This window comes from Eleginops maclovinus, chromosome 20 (genome assembly GCF_036324505.1).
Source record: "Eleginops maclovinus isolate JMC-PN-2008 ecotype Puerto Natales chromosome 20, JC_Emac_rtc_rv5, whole genome shotgun sequence".
NCBI classification, from domain to species: Eukaryota; Metazoa; Chordata; class Actinopteri; order Perciformes; family Eleginopidae; genus Eleginops; species Eleginops maclovinus.
In genome coordinates this window covers 17,687,745-17,709,396 of record NC_086368.1, presented here as the reverse complement: position 1 = coordinate 17,709,396, position 21,652 = coordinate 17,687,745, and the positions used below count along the sequence as shown (strand labels likewise).

The 21,652-nt window shown below is 38.6% G+C and overlaps 3 protein-coding genes across 3 annotated transcripts in view; 1 reads left to right on the top strand and 2 right to left on the bottom strand.

Moving 5' to 3' along the window:
• uba7 (ubiquitin-like modifier activating enzyme 7) overlaps positions 1-4,902 on the top strand; it is a 31,482-nt gene extending 26,580 nt beyond the window's left edge. Inside the window, exons 22-24 of the mRNA XM_063911699.1 lie at positions 1,626-1,727; positions 2,592-2,674; positions 3,786-4,902. Of these exons, the coding sequence (XP_063767769.1) occupies positions 1,626-1,727; positions 2,592-2,674; positions 3,786-3,918 (318 nt within the window). The 3' untranslated portion in view covers positions 3,919-4,902. The remainder of the gene's footprint in view (positions 1-1,625; positions 1,728-2,591; positions 2,675-3,785) is intronic.
• Positions 4,903-5,317: 415 nt separating this feature from the next.
• On the bottom strand, positions 5,318-7,676 carry inka1b (inka box actin regulator 1b). Its single transcript, XM_063910010.1, has 3 exons — positions 7,572-7,676; positions 7,428-7,476; positions 5,318-6,364 (listed from the first exon to the last, which is right to left on the bottom strand). The coding sequence occupies exons 1-3, from the start codon at positions 7,577-7,579 to the stop codon at positions 5,435-5,437; spliced, it is 987 nt and encodes a 328-aa protein (XP_063766080.1). The 5' UTR covers positions 7,580-7,676; the 3' UTR covers positions 5,318-5,434.
• Positions 7,677-9,438: 1,762 nt separating this feature from the next.
• LOC134883049 (guanine nucleotide-binding protein G(i) subunit alpha-2-like) overlaps positions 9,439-21,652 on the bottom strand; it is a 33,927-nt gene continuing 21,713 nt past the window's right edge. The window contains exons 3-10 of the mRNA XM_063911156.1: positions 18,896-18,938; positions 17,356-17,497; positions 15,302-15,462; positions 13,372-13,500; positions 11,851-11,980; positions 11,276-11,429; positions 10,981-11,173; positions 9,439-10,626 (exon numbers count right to left, since the gene is read on the bottom strand). Coding sequence (XP_063767226.1) covers positions 10,983-11,173; positions 11,276-11,429; positions 11,851-11,980; positions 13,372-13,500; positions 15,302-15,462; positions 17,356-17,497; positions 18,896-18,938 — 950 coding nt within the window. The 3' untranslated portion in view covers positions 9,439-10,626; positions 10,981-10,982. The remainder of the gene's footprint in view (positions 10,627-10,980; positions 11,174-11,275; positions 11,430-11,850; positions 11,981-13,371; positions 13,501-15,301; positions 15,463-17,355; positions 17,498-18,895; positions 18,939-21,652) is intronic.

The window sequence follows — 21,652 nt, the reverse complement described above, 5'->3', positions numbered from 1 at the left end:
AACATAAGTACAAGTGCATCTCGCAAACAAAATGTGCTTTGTATAAAAATGAGACAAAGGACCTAGACACCCTGTCGGACTTGAGGAGAAGTATGCCTCGAGTGTGTCTCCATAACCCCAAACCCCATAATTGGGGGGAGTTGTGAGGGCTATTTGAAAAGTTCCCCTTGGCTGCTGGAGCAGAGATAATTGGACCCAGGTTTAGCCGGGGTTTTGGTATTCACATCCTGAGCCAAGTTTGGATCTTCACAACATTTCTCAGCAGACAGCGCCTGTGTAATCAGGGTCGTCTGACTATGTGACGTATCAGGACATATTTTTTGCATGTGAGGAATCCTGACGCTCTTCAGGTCAGGGAATGGTTTCTCTTTATGTCCTTCACATGTGAATTATGATGTTAACACATTGTGGCATGTGAAAACAGTGTCTGTCTTGTAACAGAAGAAAAAGCGCTGTGTATGTTTGCAGGGCTTTTAATTGAACTGTTTGTGTGTCAGGACTTGTAGGGTCATTCTTCCTAACATGTGATCTGATGAGACGTGACGTCAGTGACAGTTGAGCCTGAGGCAGGACACAGAGATGTGTTGTTTGAGGAAGTTATCTTACTGAATGACATGTTTGTAAAATTTCATTTATAATCACAAGATTCTCTCATCATGCTTTTCAGTTCACAAGGTTCAGATGTATCGAATGCATTTCTGCTAACTGTAAATAATTGTTTTCACTCTAAGAGTTTACTGTTCGAGTAAAACTACACATGGCATCAAACTGGTTCAATACTTCTGCTTATATGAAAGTTTTGGTACTGATGCTTAAATTTTACTCTTTTAGATACCTCACTTCACACTCACGTCTGATCAATTGTTCTTTGCTAGATAAAGAAAAATCGGATTCATTTTCAATGCACAGCCCTATTAGAAAAACGTTCATAGAGAAATGTTCCAATGATTACTGGAAAAAAGAATTCAGAACAAAGGTGCATCTATCTGCAAAAGAAGACAGGAGATAAAAGCTATCAAAGACAGACTATCATTCCCAGATTTCAAGTGTGTGTTATCACCACATCATTTAAAGACCTCCAGGAAAGTCAGAAAGAAAAAGATTAAAATGGAACAATTCATTATTGAAAGTACGATCTGGCATGGTGTCTGGAAAAATTCCTGGGTTGTTATTTCACTGCCAAGGGCAGCACGTGTACATTTACACGGATGCAGATTTTATAAGCAACATTCTTTCAACTTTTTCTCAAATTGAACAAATGTGATCTGCCCCAAACTACACTGAGATAGCAGTGTGTATTTTTCTTGGAGCAGAATAAAGGTAAAACTGTGAGAATCATGTCAGTAGTAGATTGAAGCTATAGAAAAAGGAAGAGGGTCACTTCATGAGGAAGCACCTTCTTGACTTCATCACAGCTTGTTCAGATCCACGCTGCAGTTTCAGGGGGCTGCTGAAAGTTCTCAACTGCTTTATAACACGGTGATGAAAAATGCAGTCTCTCTGTCTGTGTCCAGGCCTCTTGTTATGGACCTAAACATCTCCTACACATCCTTCACAGCAAGTAGTACTTCATCTGTCAACTATGCCTGTGTTTGTGTTGGTGTATGTAACATGTCTATCGGCAGGTCGCAGGAAAGAAATACACCCTGTGGGATGACTTCCTTGTTGAGGGCAGACGTGGCGGTCAGCAGGAAATGACCTTGGGAGATCTGTTCCGGTTTATCAAGGTACGGCCTCCGTATTCCTCTCAGCACGGAAACACACACTTTCTTTACACCCGGTGCAACTGAGTGCATACTTTATGTATTTTATTAAAAATATCTGACCCTGGTCACCTTCCTCCAGTGAACACAATAGCTATTGTATGAGACGATTGGAGACTTTGCACCTTCAATTCACAACTTCAGGACTGTATTCTGAAATGCTGGAGGAAGGTTATAGCTTTTGATTCAAACTCAAACTAACATATGTATGTTTGGACTGGTACAATGTGATCTTCTGTGGAACTGATGGAGTCTCAATGACATTGAGAAATGTTCAAGCTGTCTCTTCCACCGTCCCGAACATCATAATGTTGTTTTATTACTTAAAACATAGAAAATGGTTGATCATAAGCTGTTTGTATTTATAGAATATAATCATACACCACCTGAACATGGATACTTATGTAACACGGATACTGAAAATGAAATACTTTACTACTGCGAAGTATTTCATATTCATTTAAGGTGGAATAACTTTTCTTTTATGCATGTACGTTTGTGCCAAGGCAGACATGATTCTGCTAGAGTTTGTTTTGAAGGAGGCAAGGAGGAAATATTTTGGCAAGTGTTCATATTTACCCAGGTTTTGTTTAACCTTTACCGACCATGTTCCCCGTTGTTTGTTTGTGGAGTTACTGAAGAGCTTCCTGAACTGCAGCCTGAAGTTGGTAGAGGCCACAGGTCAACATTAGACCTTTACACTCTGCAGACTTTATTAGTAGAACTGTCCTCTGCACAATGCATCCATGCAATACTCGCATATCTCTCTGTTAAATGTTATGTTTCCTCATTGTACTATACATTTATTTGTATTGTTTCTTTGTGCAGGATAATTATAACTTGAGCATCAGATATCTCTTATACGGAAATGCTATGTTATACATGGGGCAAGAAGAGAGGCTCAAGCAAAGGTATGTCCAGTCAATGCAGAAATACGGTGTCATTTTGCATATGCATAGCTACACATGTCACATAGCGCACACACAATCATAGCCTCCCGTGTTTGTTTAGAGGCTAATGGCAGGATGAGGTGTTTCCTCTGAGCCTGTGAGCAGAGAGCCTGTTGACACATCCTCATGCTTCACTGAACACTGATGAGTGAGACCGAGCCTCCTCAGGTTTCCTTCTGTTTGTTGAGGAGAAGAGTTTAAGAGTTAAATTAGTGTGATTCTTATTTCTCTACATTCGAGTCACCAGAATGTTTGAGACTGTTCAGTGCTGCAGCACATTATACGCCCGGGGTGTATGAAATGAATCAGGTGCTTCATAAACGTTCTTAATTAAGAACTGAGTCACAGCAGAATAAGCACCCTCTGGGATGTTTCCAATCCCTGCAACTTTAACAAAACAAAATCATACACAAGTTTAAACTGAGATTGTAGACTGTGCTGCGAGGTCTTTGTGTTGAGCTTGAAACAGACTGTGTAAATGTCCATGTATGTTTGTAATGCTCATGTCTCTGGGGAGTGGTGTTGTGGTTAGATAAAGCTGCGAGGGGAGAGGGGCAGAGGGCCGGCCCTGTGGACCGCTGGCCGCACATGTAATAAATGCCCTCTCCAGGAGTTACTTCCTGTACAGTTGCCCTGCTACAAGCTTCCTGTGTTTAGTTTTTTTGCCCCAACCGATATTTTAAATGTAAAAACAGGTCACAATTATGTAGCTTTATGTTGAATGTATGAGAACAGATTAAATAGTGTCATAATGTTTATAATATATGTGTTGATTTTTTCTCGCCCACGGATTAATACACCTTGTGTGTGCTACTGTGTACTTCCAGCAGCAGAATAGTGAATGTGACAATAATGGCAGTATACAGTATGTCAAAGAGGGAACACTATCAAGCTTTGGATACATAAATACATGTTAATAGAATTAAATCATTTAACAACATTTATGGCCCTGGATGAGCAGAAGACACAAACCAAAAATGCAAATGTGGGTTTGAAATGAGATGCGGTAATAATTGTATATAGTTTGTTTGTTCTCCCCGACTAAGCTAACATATACTGTATGTTGTTGCAGTGTGTCTGACGTGGTGAAGATGGTCACCAAGACAGATATCCCTCCAAACAAGAAGATGCTGGAGTTCATTGCCGTATTTGCTGAGGACGAGGACTGTGACACTGTGCCACCCATCAGATACATGCTCTTTTGATGCCATCAACACAGTTTACACAAAGTTTACACTGAAAATGCTTTACATGGAAATGCTGCAATGTGACAAAGCACACTTCACAATCCTGTGACATCATATCAGTTAAAAGATCCTCGTGTTGTTGCTCTAGCTGTGGTTTACAAAGATTACTATCTGAATGATGTTTTCCAGCATCTGTTTATCTATTCCTTTAATGTCTTCTTACTGCGATTATGTTTTTGTCAGTTTTTAATCAAACTTTGATCATATTAAGTGAAAAGTAACACAAGCATCATATGTAATTGGTTGTCCGGTCCCCTAGCCCTGTTCCAAACGATACTGTAAAATGTAAACATGTTTATATTCTTTTTATGAAACATAACAAACTGCCATTTCTGTACAATCGTAACTAAACATTTTAACAGACATATCTGTTTTTTAGCATCAGGTTTTCATATAAAATGTGTCTTTCGAGGGGTGAGGTTGTGAAGATGTTTGCCAAGGCGTGTAAATTAGACGAACTGGCGCTGCTTGGCCATGTTGGCCTGGTTTCAAGGTTTAACTCAGGTCAAACAATGATGAAGGCCTGCAGTCAGACCAGGCACTTGACGCTGTAGGTACAGTAGGTATTTCGCGAATCAGGGTGATTTTGCCATCTGGATACAAATGTTTAAAACCTGCTCCACGCACACATGCCTTTCAGAAAGAATCCCAGAGCTGGAGAAGCTAGACTGAAAGCTGAATGCCCTCATCGGTCCTGAAATGGCTTGTTTGCATCGCTTGTACTTTTCAACAACCAGACGATGTGTCTGACCTCACACCCTTATATTAACAGTGTTTTTTTACAATGCTCTACTCTCTCTGTATTTAGATCATGTAATAGTCCTCTCTGAAAAGAACACTGCCATTTCGTGAAAGGGTTATTTATTCGGTGTAATTGGGGCTGTGATTTAAGGATGCGGTTTGTCATTAAAATAATAATTCAATAAATATGTCTATGAGGAACCATGTTGTGCTGTGTACTTCACTAAAAGACTTCAGTTCCCTTACCGTCTTTTAAATTAGTCACAAACATACTTTGCTATGGTGACCACATCACACACTCAACCTCACCATTAACGAGAAAAAAGATCCTGTTGAAATTGGTTGGTTTATAAAGCTTTAGGGCCTTTACTTCTAGAGTTTTATTGAGCTAAGATGTAGATACTATATTTATTTCCTTTAAAAAAAACATGGCTTGCGGGTGACTTTACTCCCAACCTCTCAGTGTCGAAGAATATATAATTGAGCTTAACCACAGACAACTTTCACCTCTATAACCTTACATTTTTCATGAAAGATGAGTGTAAAAATAGGCTTAAAAGGTGTCAAATGTGTAAAATACTTAATACAGCTCAAACTCAGAAAGGAACTGAACACATTTTCATTAAATACAAAACACTTTTATTACAGATGTATCAACATTGTGGACAAACTCCAATATAAAAATACAACCATCTTATCACAATTTATTTGAATGGTCAGACTGGAGCCTCACTTAAATATATCCAATAGTGTCATTGCATATAATGGGTTGTCGGCTGCCTGTCTTCATGAGAGCAGTGAATTGGTAGAAGTCAGTGTCCGGCTCATGTAGGCCCGTGTGGGACTGGTGAAAGAAAGGTTTCAGCGCCTGGAGCCCCACAGGACAGGACATCCGTTTGGGATCCTCCGCAGCCCTGCTGACCCTTGTCAAGTCTGCTGTCCTCGGCCTCACCTCAACATTTTTAGACATCCCTGCTATTCTGCGCCGCATGTTGACCAAAATGTCTTTCGCCATGCGCCGACCCACACTGGGCTTTAGTTCTGCTGGCTCAGGACACTCGGGTAGGTCCATCCAGTTCTTTATTAGGTCAGCAAAGCTGTTGTCCCCCAGAACCAGAGGCTGTCTGTTCCTGCTGCGGCTCAGCAGCGATGTCGTCCAGTCCTCTGGGTTGCTGGCTTCAAATGAGGTCCAGCGCTCCAGGCAGGCGTCCGAGGTTGATTTGGGACGGATTCTTCCAGAGGCTCCTCTGTTTGTGCGAAGGCAGGCTGAAGAGGAGACTCGCACATTCCTGGTTCTCCTCAGCACCACACCTTCATCCTGCCAAGAAGCCTCAGAATAACCTGAGTCAAAGTCCAGACTCTTTTCACTGCTTGGGGAGCCCTGTGTCAAACGCTCATGCTCCTGATGCTCTTCATCTTCTTCCAGGGGGCTGGCCAGGCAGCAGGCAGAATCATATGTGCTGGCTTCACTGGAGTCAGAAACACGTAGACGAGCGAGTCTCTCTTGCTGTGCCCTCTGTTTGCAGAGCCGAGTCACAGCAAAGGACCGAGCACATGGTTCACTCAGTGGCCTCGGCCTGCTTATCTGCTTCAGGTCCTGCAAGGATCTCATCATGCACTGCATTTGGTCCCGGAGGCAGTCAGGAGAGTCTCCTAAACACAGCTACACAATGAGAAAGACAGAAGAGTTAGTGGTGATGAAAAAGCAACACTTATAACCAAACAAAGCTTTGGACATCTTTTGCAAGAGTCTACAGAGCAGTTTGGCTGGCTTAGATGAGACACAATTCCCTCTGTTATATTCAGAACTGGGCCAATAAGATTTTTACCAGCTGAGATCACTGTGCTCTATGACCATATAACAAGTGAAGCATTCCTGACAAACCTCAGAGCAGCTTTATGGAGACAGTATGATCCAGAAAATGAAAAGTTGTGGCTTTGTGGACAAGAGGCACATTTTAAATTGGGAAAAGTCTTACTGCCTCTTTAAGCAAGAAGGGAAGTTTGTGTGAGTGCCGAAGCACATATCCTCTCTGGATTCCCCTTACTCACAGGATGTTGACTGGAGTGTATTATAAAGCAGGAAATGACAACCACATTTTGGAATTACAATAGTAATTTATCAATTACGAATCATATCGTCTTCCAGCCTTCAGATAAACTAAAAATCTATTCGTACCAGTTGATGCAACATGATCTATACAATCATCAAACCAAAAATACTTTTTTTTTGCTGTCTGTTTTAGGTTTCTATCTATAATATTTAATTTGTTGAACCTCACTGTCATGCCAGTGTTTGGCTTGGAGATGTACGGACAACACAATGCCATGATGTTATCACAGCTGTGGGTGCTGAAACATTTGGCCCCCGGGGGAGACTTATCTGACATACAAGAGACATCCTCAGTGGGACTCAGTGGTCAGACTGCACCTCTTAAAATGCCCTGTTCTCCTTGACTGCCTTCACACAACGAGAAGTGATTCACCCAGTTGTACACAATTGGCAAGGACAGTTTGGTTTGAATTAACTGTGACTTGGGGGATTAAACACACAAGCTTCCCAAAAAGAACATTCATTAGAGGAAAAACTTTAAGAATCAGCGGAAAAATGTGCACACTTAAACACAAAGTGTTCCTGCTAAGGGTCCTAAGAAAAGAGAAAAGTACAAGCCACTGCAATGCATATAGACAAATATCTAAATACATAAAGCACGTGGAAGACTCACCATATCCTGTAATTTAATTCCTGCAGTGAAGTTCAGTATCCTGTTGTTTCTGCAACAAAAACATGATACATTAGATATGAGATGGGCGTTGAAAAGTGTTTCACTACTAAGACATATAGTACAGTATTAGTATTAACCACTCACCTTTGCATTTAAATCAATCCCAGCACAATCCTCAGCTGAAGAGATTCACAATTGCAAAGAGCCACAGTGTCTGTGGGTTGTATCCCCCCTCTGATATATATGAAGGTCTGTCAGCGAGCTTTGACGATGCTGAGGTTTTCCAGCAGCAAATCAGCGCAGGGCATTACCAAATCAGCCAATAGCGAGTCGGCTGAAACAAGATCCCTCCCTGTGTAAGTACAGCGGTTTCGACTGTAAAGTTGTGTTGTACTGAATTGTGAAAGATCTTGAGTTGGATATTTAGGACATTTTCATTGAACATAAATATATTGATCGATCACAGGACCTATTGAACTTTTTTTCTGTTAGATTTTTCACGTCACTGAAACTGAATATGTTATATTATATAGTGTATATTATACACCTTAGTTTTACAAGGATTGTTAAACCTAACATCTATGTATGTGACATTGATGCAGAGTATAAAAAGTCACTGGTAAATGCTGTCTGTGTGAACTGCTGTGCTTAAACGCCTCTTAGATCTGTACACATCTACAATTTACATGTCGCCACCTTGTGGATGTTTGTAAACAGAACCTCCCTTTTGACATGTCCATTGTCTCTGCATATAAACTTTTTCACACCCTTTATAAAGGTCCGAGGAATGCATACGGTCCATTCACCATTCTTTCCTTAACGAGTGTTTAGAAATGCAAACACGGCTCTATTGGAGCTCTCGTTTAATTTGCAGATAAGCAACCCATTGATGACTGCACCCCCTCACCTCACCTCTTAGGATGTTGATAATACTTTGATTCAGCCCAAATAGTGATAGATGTGCTCAGGACTCTCTTAAAAGCACTAAAGTATTATCATGACATTGTTTGATTGTTTATATTGCATACAAGTGTAACTGAGGTGGAGTTTTCACTTCTTTATACTATACTATTTTATAAGTACTTTAGTCCAGCGGTTACAAACCTAGGGGCATGGTCACCTTCAAGGGCCGCAAGATAAAACTAGGAAGCTGAGTTGATTTAAAAACAGTGAAGGATACAAAAACCACAAAATTAACTAAACACAGTTCTAGTCATGAGTAGATTTCCAAACCTTTTGTTAAATATTAACACAATTTCTCTTATTGGGGCACTGCTTTGTAAATAAAACCAGATGAACAACTACTGGTATTTTCAGAAACCTCTAAATGTGTTATGAGCTCATGTTTATGTACAATCTGAATTTGAAAAGAACCATTTACTGTTAAATACATTTGGAGCAGTATTTAAAGTAACATGTCCCTCTAGTGGAGTACAAGTAGCAGCACCCAACACTCAAGTGACCTCACAATAATACTTAAATAAACTTCAGGAAATGTACATGCAACACGTCACCAAAGGGCAACAAAATAGTTGCATGTATGAGTTTATGTGAGAGCTGAGACAAATTAAACATAAATCATTACCAATATAACCTACATTTTCAGTGCAACCCTCTTTTTCATAGAATAGAATCGGAGGATGAAACCTTTACAGATACAGAGAACCTTTACAGAGGTGGACAAAGTATTCAGATTTTTTACTTATACTACATTTCAAAATACTCAGATACAAGGAACACACCTGCATTCAGAATCTTACTTAAGTAAAAGTATTAGCATCAAGGTATAATTAAGAACCAAACATAAAACTACATATTGTAATGGCCCATTTCAGAATCATCTACATCTCATCACTGGATTATTCACGTTTAAAGAAAATAATATTCTGAAGTTCCTTTTATATCCTTTTTTTAATTTGCATTTCAGTAGAGTTTAGGTCCATTCATGGAGGAACAGATTAATATGCATTTAGCGCATTTTCTATTGACACATCACAATGAAAATAAAAGATCAAGTGAGCAAACGTTTATTTACATAAAACAATTGAACGACCCTTTCCTTAATATTATTGAAAGACTATCATCCATGTGTCTCAGTGTTGTGTTGCATCTTAAAATCATGTGTAATGTGAAATGGAGTGGAATAGAAATAGCCCTAATTCACACTATGGAGATAGTATGTCTCTAAATAACATGTGTAAACAGATATCAAGGCACAAACATATGTAAAAAGAAACTTAAAATGGAACAAAACATACAGAACATCCATGTAAGGAACAGACATAACCACTTAAACATCTTGTAGATATCTTAAAAGTGACACATAACCATTTCTGTTTGGTTTCTTTGTATAAGTTACTCAAGGAATGTTATTCAGTTTGTGGAAGATACACGCTAATCTATGGACGGTCATGCAGAACAATGCACTATAGTACAACGGTGGATTCTGTGTAAACATTGTACAAAAACATTTCCCTTCATACACGTTCATTCTCCATGCTTGTTTGTTTTCTTCTAAAAAATAAGCTCTGTGCAGTCAGAGGGTTCATCAAATGTCAACATTAGTTAACAGAAAGTAATTTCATTTTTATAAAATCTTATTTTTTCATGTTGTTACTTCTTACTCAACTTTAAAAGCAAATAAGGATTAAAATGAGACCCCAAACAACTGAAAAGGGATCTGAATACAAAACAAATAACACTGTGTAAATCAGATAACTGCAGATTAAAAGTCATCCTTAAACTAGTCCTGAAAGTCCTATTAAGGATGAAAAATATATGAATATTGCTCTATTTTCATTTACCATGTAGCATGATGGGAAAATTGGTTAATATTATGATCTTCTTCTAACATTTTTTTCCAAATAAGCCAGTGGGATAATATCATTATGTTACAAATCTGATTTAAAAACCAATAAAAGGGGGATTGATCATACATATATTTACAGGTACTCGGTAGGAACAGTATGAGAACCCTAATCAAGAGCTGTAAGATATATATATATATATATATATATATATATATATTTCAAATCAACACAATAAACAGAGAATGTGATGGTTGCAAATCTGTGATTGTTAAAGTTCTTCAAAGTATGCCCTCTAAGAGTCAAGTCTCTTATGGTTTTCATTATGAAAAGCAGTATCATCACATGGCTGTTGCAGTCTCTCATGCAGTCTTTGTGCGTCAGGCATTCTCCTGAATGAACAGAAAGACAAGAAAAAATCCTTTCAGATAAATACAATTAAAAGAGCAATGACTTGCATTAATGTCTAATGCATCATGTTTAAACTGCTTCTCAGCAACTATAGTAAATCACGCAGACATGGATGATGTTAAATAGCTAATAAATGCTTAATTGATTAAAATTACGAAGACACTTAGATTACCGTTATAAAACAATTGTTCAAGTCAATTAGGGATTGGTCAATTAATCAAATTGTCGCCAATTATTTTCTGTTGATCAACTTATCGATGAATTCAATGATTTAACCTTGAGTCCACATGAATGTGTTAGGCAATTGTTTATATTTTATCATCCCTCCAGCCTACCTTTAGAAAAGACCACAGTCTTTGAGGTTGTTCTTAATTATGACGTCAGTGACGGCGTCAAAGACAAACTGCACATTCTTAGTGTCGGTGGCACAGGTGAAATGGGTGTAGATTTCCTTTGTGTCCCTTTTCTTGTTCAGGTCCTCAAACTTGGTCTGAATGTAACTGGCTGCTTCATCAAACTTGTTGGCTCCTGGGGAACAGCAGTTTGGAAACATGAGGAGGTGATTTGTTATTAGGATGAAAGCTTACATGTTCCTGTGTTTTTATTTGTTATAAATCCAACACTCTGTACCTGTGTATTCTGGGAAGCAGATGTTAAGGGGGCTGCGAGGAATCTTCTCCTCAAAGAGATCCTTCTTATTGAGGAAGAGGATGATGGAGGTCTCAGTGAACCACTTGTTGTTGCAGATGGAGTCAAACAGCTTCATGCTCTCATGCATTCGGTTCTAGAGAGAAGCAAAGGGAATCAAGGCTTGAGGCCTCCTCTGAAGCACAACAACAGATCAGAGCTGCCACCAGGGGACAGTGCTGTTTGATATTTAAATGTGAGAAATGAGCAGAGCACAGGGTGTTCCTCAGAGCATCTTTAGGCCAAGGCCAGAGCACTTTATTTTAATTTATAATCAGCTCCAGAAATTAGGTTCAATGGTTCAAGCCACTTAGCTTTTATAACATAAATACACTCCATTGGTTCAACTGTAAATGGATCATAGAAATCCATTGATATAAATTCACAATCTGGAGATTACTGTTATTAAGCTATCAATAGAGGATGGATGGATGCTTTTATTTGCCTTGTAATGCCTTGTATGTATAAAGCTAGACTAGAAGTCATATCAACCAAGCAGATAAAAAATGTTTCCTTACCATTTCCTCATCCTCAGCCAGCACCAGGTCATAAGCACTCAGTGCAACACAAAAAATGATGGCTGTGACTCCTTCGAAACAATGGATCCATTTCTTCCTCTCTGAGCGCTGGCCTCCCACATCAAACATTCTGCAAAGGGGATCAAGCAAGGGAGATATATTGAGTGTGGAGGAAGTAGGTCACACTGAAAGGCAGTAAGGTGAAAGTGATAGAGAACGGGACATTGAAGAAGACAATTCAGGAAGGACGACAGATAAGAAGGAAGGAAATAGAAAGTTAAAGTGACATCTCATCCCTGGAAGTACATTAAGTCTTCATGAGGCTGTTTGGAGAACAAAAGTCTCAGGAGGAGGAAGAGAGAATACGAGGGCTGTCTACGAGACGCACACAGGCCTCTTCATTCAGTCAGATGATACAGAGGGCAAATATATAGTGTTTAGGTCTAAATTTAGTCCATTTAAAAACATATCCGTGTCAGTCTCTGCAAGTATGGTCTGTTAGTACTTATTATGGCAAACAGGACATAATTACAAAAACTTGACTTTCTTCTTATTGATTGCCTCCATGTATTATTCAGGCCAAACATCGAGGCTGTGTCAGAAGGCAAATATCAGAGCGTTTATCTGGAAACAGGTCACACCAGAGCCGTGTGGCTCCTCTTTTTTTATCATCCAGATCTGTTGAGTTGCTTATCAAGGTATTTAAAGCTGATCAAGTCCCCCAAAAAAGCGAGATAAAAAAACAACCAAGATATTTACCTGTTATATTACATCATTTGTGCTTTCACCTCTACAGTATATCAGAAAGTATGTGCTTAAGTATAGGTCCTGTTATAAAATGTTTAAACACTGTATCTCTGGCACATCCACTATCAGGATGTAAATCTATACATCCATTACTTATCTGCACACAAGCGCTCAGGCTGGGTCAGACAGCATATTTTATGTAAGACCTGCAGCACTGTACATACTCACATGTTAGCACTTCCCTATAAAGCCCTGGTTTTATTGAGTAAAAGCACTGAAGGAAGCATCTTTTTTATGAACTCAGCTTTCAGTGCAATCACGATAATTAAGCTTTCAGATTCTGGTATAGTTTGGCTTCTAAGTAGCTGAGTAGCACATTTCATGCCAGGAGGGTCAGTTGCCCTTTAATTCTATTAATGTTGGGAATGGTCTTAAGTTGAGCAATTTGTTTAGAGCAGCTGTGGAAGAGGCTGCTATGGTAATGTCCCTTTTTACACTGGAAGGACCACATTTAATAAATAAAAAAGTATGATGACATACTTTACTTTAATATCCCAGCTAGGTTTTTGCCTAGCTGCTATCCTAAAATAGCACTCAGTTATATTTTATTCAGTTGGTCATGTTTCATCTACTCCTGTGTAGTGAGTAGGACAGACTGACAACCGCAACCGTATCCTGTACCGATTAAAGGAACACAGGGTTGGAGTGGAGATTGCGGTAGAATTTTGCAAAGTAATGTAACATTGATATAAAGTCAGTGCTTTATGGCCTTACTTGAAGTGCAGCTCCTTGAAAGTGAAGTGCGTCTCCACAATGCCTGTGGTCTTTACCCGAGTTCGCAGCACATCCTGTTGGGTGGGGATGTAGTCTGCTTTAGCTATCCTCTCCAGATCGTTCAGGTAGCTAAGACAAAGAGGTAGAGATATATCAACATGATCCACACACACACACACACACACACACACACACACACACACACACACACACACACACACACACACACATAAATTTGGCAAACTTGAAAGCCATGGAGCGGCCGATTTAGTTGAGTGTTCTTAGGGAACACTTTTGTGTTTTGTGCATTCATTGCACAGTGGCTACGGCTATGTTTTGGGTCTCTACACAGATGGAGACCCTGGTGGGAGTGAAAGGGGGCTTACTACAGTACAGCTATAGAAAGAAACTCTTAAAAAAGGGACAACCTGTAACACAGTTTGACCAGAAGTTAATAATAAATACAGGGAGGCCAGTGTTATTCTAAGTTGACAGATGGCAACATGCATTTTCCTACCAATTTGCTCTCATCTGGTTAATTTGATGTAAAATATGAGTGAACAAAATCATTGTTCTTTGTTCCTTTGGTGAATTGTGTCAATTCAAAATTGGCTTTAATCATTAAAGATGATTATGTTGGGGTGTTCAGAAATCATGCAAATGTTGAAAAGAAAATGACACGTTATTTGCAACTCAAAGATGCAAGTTTGATTTCACACAAAGGAAAATAAAACTTAAACCGTTTAATTTCTCATACCTTCTATCTAACAGGATTTATTTCTTTTAATTTTACTCCGTTTTGGTTCTTGCCGGTCAAAACCTTATCCACTTACACAAGCATTGCATCATCATATAAGGCCAGTTGGGAGCTTCAGCAGCCCAGCCCCACCACTCCTCACAGTGTGTTACGTAACCATATAATCAGAATCAAGTTTATTGCCAGGTACATATATATGTACAAGGAATTCGATTAGGTGTCTGGTGGTGCGAACATAAACTATCTAAGAAAATAAGTTGTAAAAGTAGGTGCAAAAGATAAAGATAATAAATATTTTTAAGAAACTATTAAGAAAATGCTAACAATAATTAATGAGCTGACTTAACTTAGCAGACTTATTGAAATTAATACAAAACATAAAAAATAATTAACCAAAATATGTCTTGTGATTGCAGCCATTAAACATATACACTTAGTATTTTACTTTTATAGCACTGCCATAACACAAGACAGCTTCTTCCAAAAAGACAGAGAAGTCGCTGAAGGGTATTATCCCGTCTATCATTGTCATTGTTTACTCTTGAGGATAATGGAGGACAATACAATTGTTTCATTCCTCAAGTCAATTCTGTTCTCTGCTCATTAGGTTACAATATTAAAGAATAAAACCCAGAGATAGACATAATCATGGAATGGAAGTTATTGGATTTCAGTCTCTATCGCTCCCGAGAGAAGTTAAAAACTTTAACTGCTTATGAGCGAGACCGAAAGGACACCAGGAGGACACAATCTCTCAGAGAGGAAATATTAAACAGCCTTTTATTTTCACCAAATTAAATCAGCATAATCATGAACCTAATACAAAACACCCAAACCTTTTTTTGATACTTACTGAAGGTGTACTATTCTAAAATAGCATTTACTTTTAATGTTTAGAGGCAAAACTCCTTTTTATTTAGACATTATAAAGTATATAGACAATAAGTATGCAGGATGAGAAAAGCACATCTGACAGGTCGCTGTGCGGTTTCTTGGCCACATTTACATTTATAGCGGTGTATGCAAGAGCATGTTTGCGTAATGATAAATGCACGAGCAGTAGAGCACATGCGGGGGCAACATAAACAATGTCAGCCTGACTTTACAAGTTAAGGTATAAAAGCGTCTTGGGAGCACCATCAAAGCAGAGAATGCACATGAAGTCAGACTCACTATGCTGCAGAGTCATTGAGTTGGTACTCTCGCGACCGCTTGAAGCAACTCTGTATGCCGCTGTCTCCCCACAATCGCCGGATCACGTTGGACAGATTTTCGGGGAAGAGGCCCTGTTCTTCAGCAGCTGCAGACAGCGAGAACAGCTGCTGGGCATCGTCCTGCAGCGGGAAACAAGGAGGCAGGCATAGCATCACTGCCAAAACGTACACAGAGTGTGTTACATCATCTTTATCCGCTGTTCGAATATGTGTTTGTATTAAAACTAAAATAATTCATCATTAAAGGGTAGGTTGACTTGTTTAACTCAATGCAAGACTTTGAAAACTTTGGAAGATTTTAAATGTAGATGTAGACATATATATACTGTTTATGGAGAATATCTACTTTGATTGTCTTAACACAGATGGCTGAAGCCTCATATAAGCTTAAGCCATACTTGAAAGGATTGTTTGCAGTGACAAGTAACTGTTTATCACATCATTATGAATTAGAATAGTCATTATATTGCTTTACAAAAGATAATGATGGATATTTAATCCAATTCTTGCAAAAAGATTTCAATGATCTAACAGCAATTATGAAGTATTGTAACTGTTGTCAATATAAATTCTTTATAATATTGCATGATTGCTGTTTTGAAGTATTATGGAGATCTTTTTCAGGCAACATTATTGAGGATTTGAAGCAGACTTTAAAGAAAATGAAATATATTAAAACAAAAGCATTAATGATAAAAAAAAAAAGTGAACAATTGATATACATTTAGCTATTTTTCAAGAAGAAACTGTAAGAATAAGAAAATATGATAAAGCAATTACAGCCCCTCAAGAATGATCCACAGCCTTTTATATTTAGACACATAATGCCAAATGAATAATGTGTAGTCATGGAGGGCCGTGTCTCTGAAATAGTGCCAAGGAAGCAAAGGATATGATAGTAGCGATATAATTTGACATCATTGAAACCTATGATAAACCGGTGCCAGCCAGTATGGGCTGAGCACATGTAAGATATGTTGGTGACTCAAAGTAACAGCATGCAGGACTGCTTTAACAGATGGTGGTTAGATTTTCTGTTTGCCATCATGCTTGTTGCTCTCAATTCTCCCTCTTAATGTTAGCATGAAGTATTTATTTATTTTTTACCTGCGTCCCTTCCAGGCAGCCAATAGATCTCTGCTCCTTTCATGCCATGTTTGTATATCTGTAATGTATTTGCTTCAGTTGAATAATGTGTATTTAACATCACCACTTACTATTTTTTATTCTGAGGAAGATAACACAATTTGGGTTATCACGTTGTGTGCCTGTATTCCATTAAACAAATACTTGTATTGTTGTTTTAAAATTGGTTTTATTGAAGCAGTATTCTTTTGCAGTGATTACCACTGCTGAATGAAAGACCAGCTGTATAAATTCAGCTTTTGGATCAAAAGGGATTTACTTCTGGGAAAACAATGTGTTGGAACTCTTTCTCTTCCACCAACCAAACTAAACAGCACATAGTGTGAATAATGTGTGCACGTATTCATGTGTAAATGCATTCACAATCTCTACATGTATACTTCTACAGTGCTGCAGTGTGCAAGTATGGGCAGGCTAGCACACTAATTGCCATGTGTGGGAGTCTGCAGAGCATCATCACTTAGCTACATGTGGACATTTGACAGATCATCAGAGGAAAAAATAAAAGTCTATCCATCCCGCTTTAATGAACACAGCAGGGTCCTCTATTGTTTTGATGCAGCTTCAGTTACAGCACACGTACGCTGGCTTTATGGAAAAATAATCACAGTGACGCACTCCTCCACAGGAATGAGTTTGGCCACTGTTACCTCACTGACAGCTTGATCGCAGGCTGATTAGTGTTCAGAGGACGCAGCGGAGCGCATCTCTGCCTGAAGTTGATGCCGGTAGTGTGTCTTCATGTGTCAATGTGTGCAGGTTGTGTCTGTGTGTCTGTTTCCTTGTGTCTCTGTAACTTTTGCAGTTTGATAAATGCGATACATAAATTTGGAGTGTATTCATTGTTTATATGCTTGTGCTTCTTACCACTCTGCCAGTGCTGCTGTAGTCAATCTTGAGACAAGCCATGGCTTTAACAATGGCCATAATAGACTGGATGGTATTACTGTAAACCACCGCTCGGTACTGCTTGCACTCATCTTCTGAGTACCCATCTTCATGGATGATCCTGTAAAAACAAAACAATCATAGAGCATACATTTAAAAGTTAAGTATGCTGTTTGGTTTTTTTAACTCTCATGTGTGATTCAAATCAGACTGAAATGTTTAGCAAATCTGAGGGAAAATGCAGTGTTGGGTTATGGTTCCCTGTGGGTTCCTCATTATGGGCCGCACCATTAGAACATGTCGTCATCCGATCCATTGTTACATAAAACTAATTGGTAATAGCAGCTCTAGAATGAACACTATTATGGTGACAGGTGGGTAGCAGTCATTAATAAGTTATTATCTATATTCCAGTAATATTTTATTATATATAAATCAATTTGTTGAACAGCGATAACATTTGGGAGTCAAAAGTCCCCAAAAAAACCTTGAAAAGCAGCTTTATTTTGCTACATTTGCTACCTAATTTACCAAGATACATAAACTGTACCATCTCAAAGTTACCATGTGAGTTGTGTAGGACGATGTGCGGCAGTGCGTTTAACACACAGTGGAACTGCCTCAGCTCTGCAGCATTGGGTTGATGCAGTATTTGGATTTAACCTCTTGCAATAGTATTACTCCGAATGTGAGGGAACAAAGGGTCTGTGCAACCTTTGAGATGCAATCATCCAGACTGCATCAGGCTGCAGCAGGCAGCGCAGAGAGTGCTGACTGAGACCAACCCACATTATTATAAAGTAACACTGCTTACTGGCTTTAAGTGTGTTGATTCAAATGATGATTAACAATAGTAATTTGTCATCCATTTTTTAAAGTGTTTTATGATATGGTTGTGATTTTCTAATGTTTTCTCCTGTTATGTCATATGTATATGCAAGCTGATAAATGTAAAATGTTACATAACGTGCAAGTGTTTCTGTCATGCGGGTTGATTTATCTGAACGTGTTAATAACCAGGCTTCAAAAAGTGACAGACTGCAACTGCTCCAAGCTCATAAAAAATTAATTCAATGCCTGGCTAGCCCAGAGGAATGTTAATAATTAAGCCATTCAGGTTCTCATGTATGCATATGTATATTTGTGTGTGTGTGTGTGTGTGTGTGTGTGTGTGTGTGTGTGTGTGTTTTCAGATTGGTTCTACCCACTTTCAATTGCGCTATGAGCAGTAACATACCAATTACAAGGTTGTCTATATCTAGGAGGACTTCAGTTTTATTATATATTTTTGAGCTTTAACTTTTACATGTAATATGCTCAGTCTCTGAGCCAACGGCAGAAGGTAAGGTATAACAACTTTTACTGTGAGCAAACACTAGCTTGCCAAACTAAGATCTGGATTTATCATTAACACGTCCTTACAAGGAAAACCACAACAAATTCCAAAATGTTTTCAGGTGAAGACAAAAAGGCCAAATATTAAAAAGAAAGTAAGATAAAAATTGCTTTTATAACTTACTTCATCTGCTTTACAATGGTGCTCTTCCCAGATTCCCCAGCGCCTGTTAAAAGATTAAAAGATAAGAGTTAAAAAAGATCTTATTGCTTTTGTCTTTGTAACGGGAGCACATACAGTTGAACTTCGGGTACAGCTGATTCTGCATCGGAAAAACATGAGTGACCCACAGATGACCAGCAGCCCCCAACTTCACATTTTGTACCCTGGGTTGTCTGGTTTATTTATGTTTCCAGGTTGAGGACATGATGTACATATATTCATTGCATTCATTTTTTTACAATAGAAAAGGATGCATGGAAGAAAGATGGTTCAGGGGCTTTTTAAGATTTAATGTTCAATGGTTGGAATAATTATTTGTTTTGCTCCTATCGGTTTCAATTCACTTCCATAAGCTCAGACAATCAACACTTGATATATAAATCATCACTGTGAACTATTTCCAACCTATATATTTGTCAAAGTTATCTCTGTTTTCCAATACTGCAATTTAAAGTTAGTTTGTCCAGTTTTTGACCAACTTCTTTCTCCTGATTTAGCAATGTGCCAAAAAAGGCGAGGTAGAACAAAACTGCAAACTAGCATCCATACTATACACAAGGTTGCTATTAAAGATGTTGACCTCAACAATACACACGATGTTTGTTGAGCACTAATTAGAACAACATTTGTGTTTACATTTTTTTTTAAATAATCCACAGGGCACATTTTCAGGTAATACCAAATCTAGATCTTTGGATTGAAGATAAATTAGGAAATTAGAATTTAAGAGCATTGGAGCTGCAATCAAGTCTTTGGCACTGTATTTTTTGCTGTCGGGATCTTGCCACCATGCACTGAACCTTCACTCCACCTGACACAACCCTGCCAACAAACAGTAGCCGAACCTGCGGCTGACAGAGGAAGTGAGACCAGCAGGGCTGTCAACACTCATCATAGCCACACACATCCAGCACTTTTCTGAGAGAAAGAAGCAACACGGGGAAGGAAAAGGTGTTGAAGCAATGTCTGGTGTGAATCCTGAAGTAGAGACCTTTGAATGTATCTTAAAGCTAATTGAGATTAAGTTATGTAACTATTCTGCTGCTTGTATTCGTTGGCCACCCTATCACAGGGCTTTACGAGTATCTTCTGTCAGACTGCCATCGACTTCCATTTAGACAATAATGTTTCCTTTAATGAATTTGATAACATCCAAAATATAAAAACAACATCCGATTTATAGCTGATGTTTTAGATTTTATAAGAAATATGTGGTTGATAAAAACACCCCGGTCACCTTCCTTACTGCAAAATAAAACTCCTGCATCCATTAATATTTCAAGCCCAAAGGGAGATACAAAATTGTGAGCAGCAGTAAAGGACCAGTGGACCGACCCTCAAGGTGTTTTAGGAGAAACGGGCAGTGATCTTATGCTGCTTCTGGGGAAAAAAACCCTTTGAGTTTACTTTAGATTTTTCATGATCAAGTTATTTTGTAGCAGGAGCAAGGGAACAATTAACAGTGCTTTAGGGGCATTGATTATAATCAAGATGAAAACAAAAAGTATTATTTATTTTTTGGGATCAACAAAGGATCTATATCTAAAATGAAAAACTGAAAAAATATATCAAATAGAGAAAAAAAAAAAGGTTTGAGAATTGTTATAAAAATAGTCATCAATAGGATACTCTAAATAACTACCTGAGCACTGATAAGTAATGCACCCTTTTTGTAGTCTTTTGAGTACATTGGGAAAATGTGTTTCATATTGCTCTGAGAGTAATAGTCTTCAACCCAGTAAACAGTGTTATTCTTTACATTATTCACGATAACAAACAGGCAGGGTGTTAAATTATCCAGATGGCACACCACTGAACTACTACCTCATTTTTAATTCAGGTACTGACACGTTGGACAACATTTATTTATCACGGAACAAAGAGTCGCTGCACATGATTAATCGATTCCCACAGTTCAGGTTGTTTATATCATTGTCTTACGCACAATTGATTTAAATCTGTCTCACATGGAGCCGAATTATTTACAGGACTATGTCAGTGAACATAGGAAATAAAACAATATTGCTAAAAACTGCAGCGTATTCAAAGCTAACAGATGTATCCTCTGAACATGAAGAACTGATTAGTATTACAAAGATCCCTCTGTGTGCTCTGCTGGCAGAGGGGACAAGCTCTTTCTTTTTAGTGGTGATGCAGCAGATCCAGAATCACTTTCTGGCAATGAGAAGGCGGTGCTGCCTCTTTTTCTGCTTCTTCAACCCCAACTACTCATACCTCTTCCTGAGTTGGTTTACAGTAAGTGCCAGAAAACACAGCATTGATAATAACATAATTTATAGCATGAGGATCACAGGAGCGACAGCTATAGAAAACAGAACCGTCCTCTGATTGCATCCAATACTCTCAAAGACCCACTCACATCAATGACTTGGCCACTGCTGATGACACAAAGCTTCAATTCATGGACTGATGAGATATCCCCATCTAGGCAAACACAACAAACGTCCACCTGTCAACACAGAACAATCTACATCTGAGCTTTAAACAAGAGCACTGATTCGGGTTGGTGGTTTCTCTGTGATAGTGCTGAAAGAATTAGTTTATTAATGGATGACTTAATTGACAGACATCAAACGTTTAGATTATTTATTAAATCAGCCAAACAAGACTGTTATTTGCTGTTTCTCAAAAGTGAGGTTTTAATTTAAGACAAGGGCCTACGGTTCTGGGGAACTTCTCGTTAAAATTGGCTGCGTG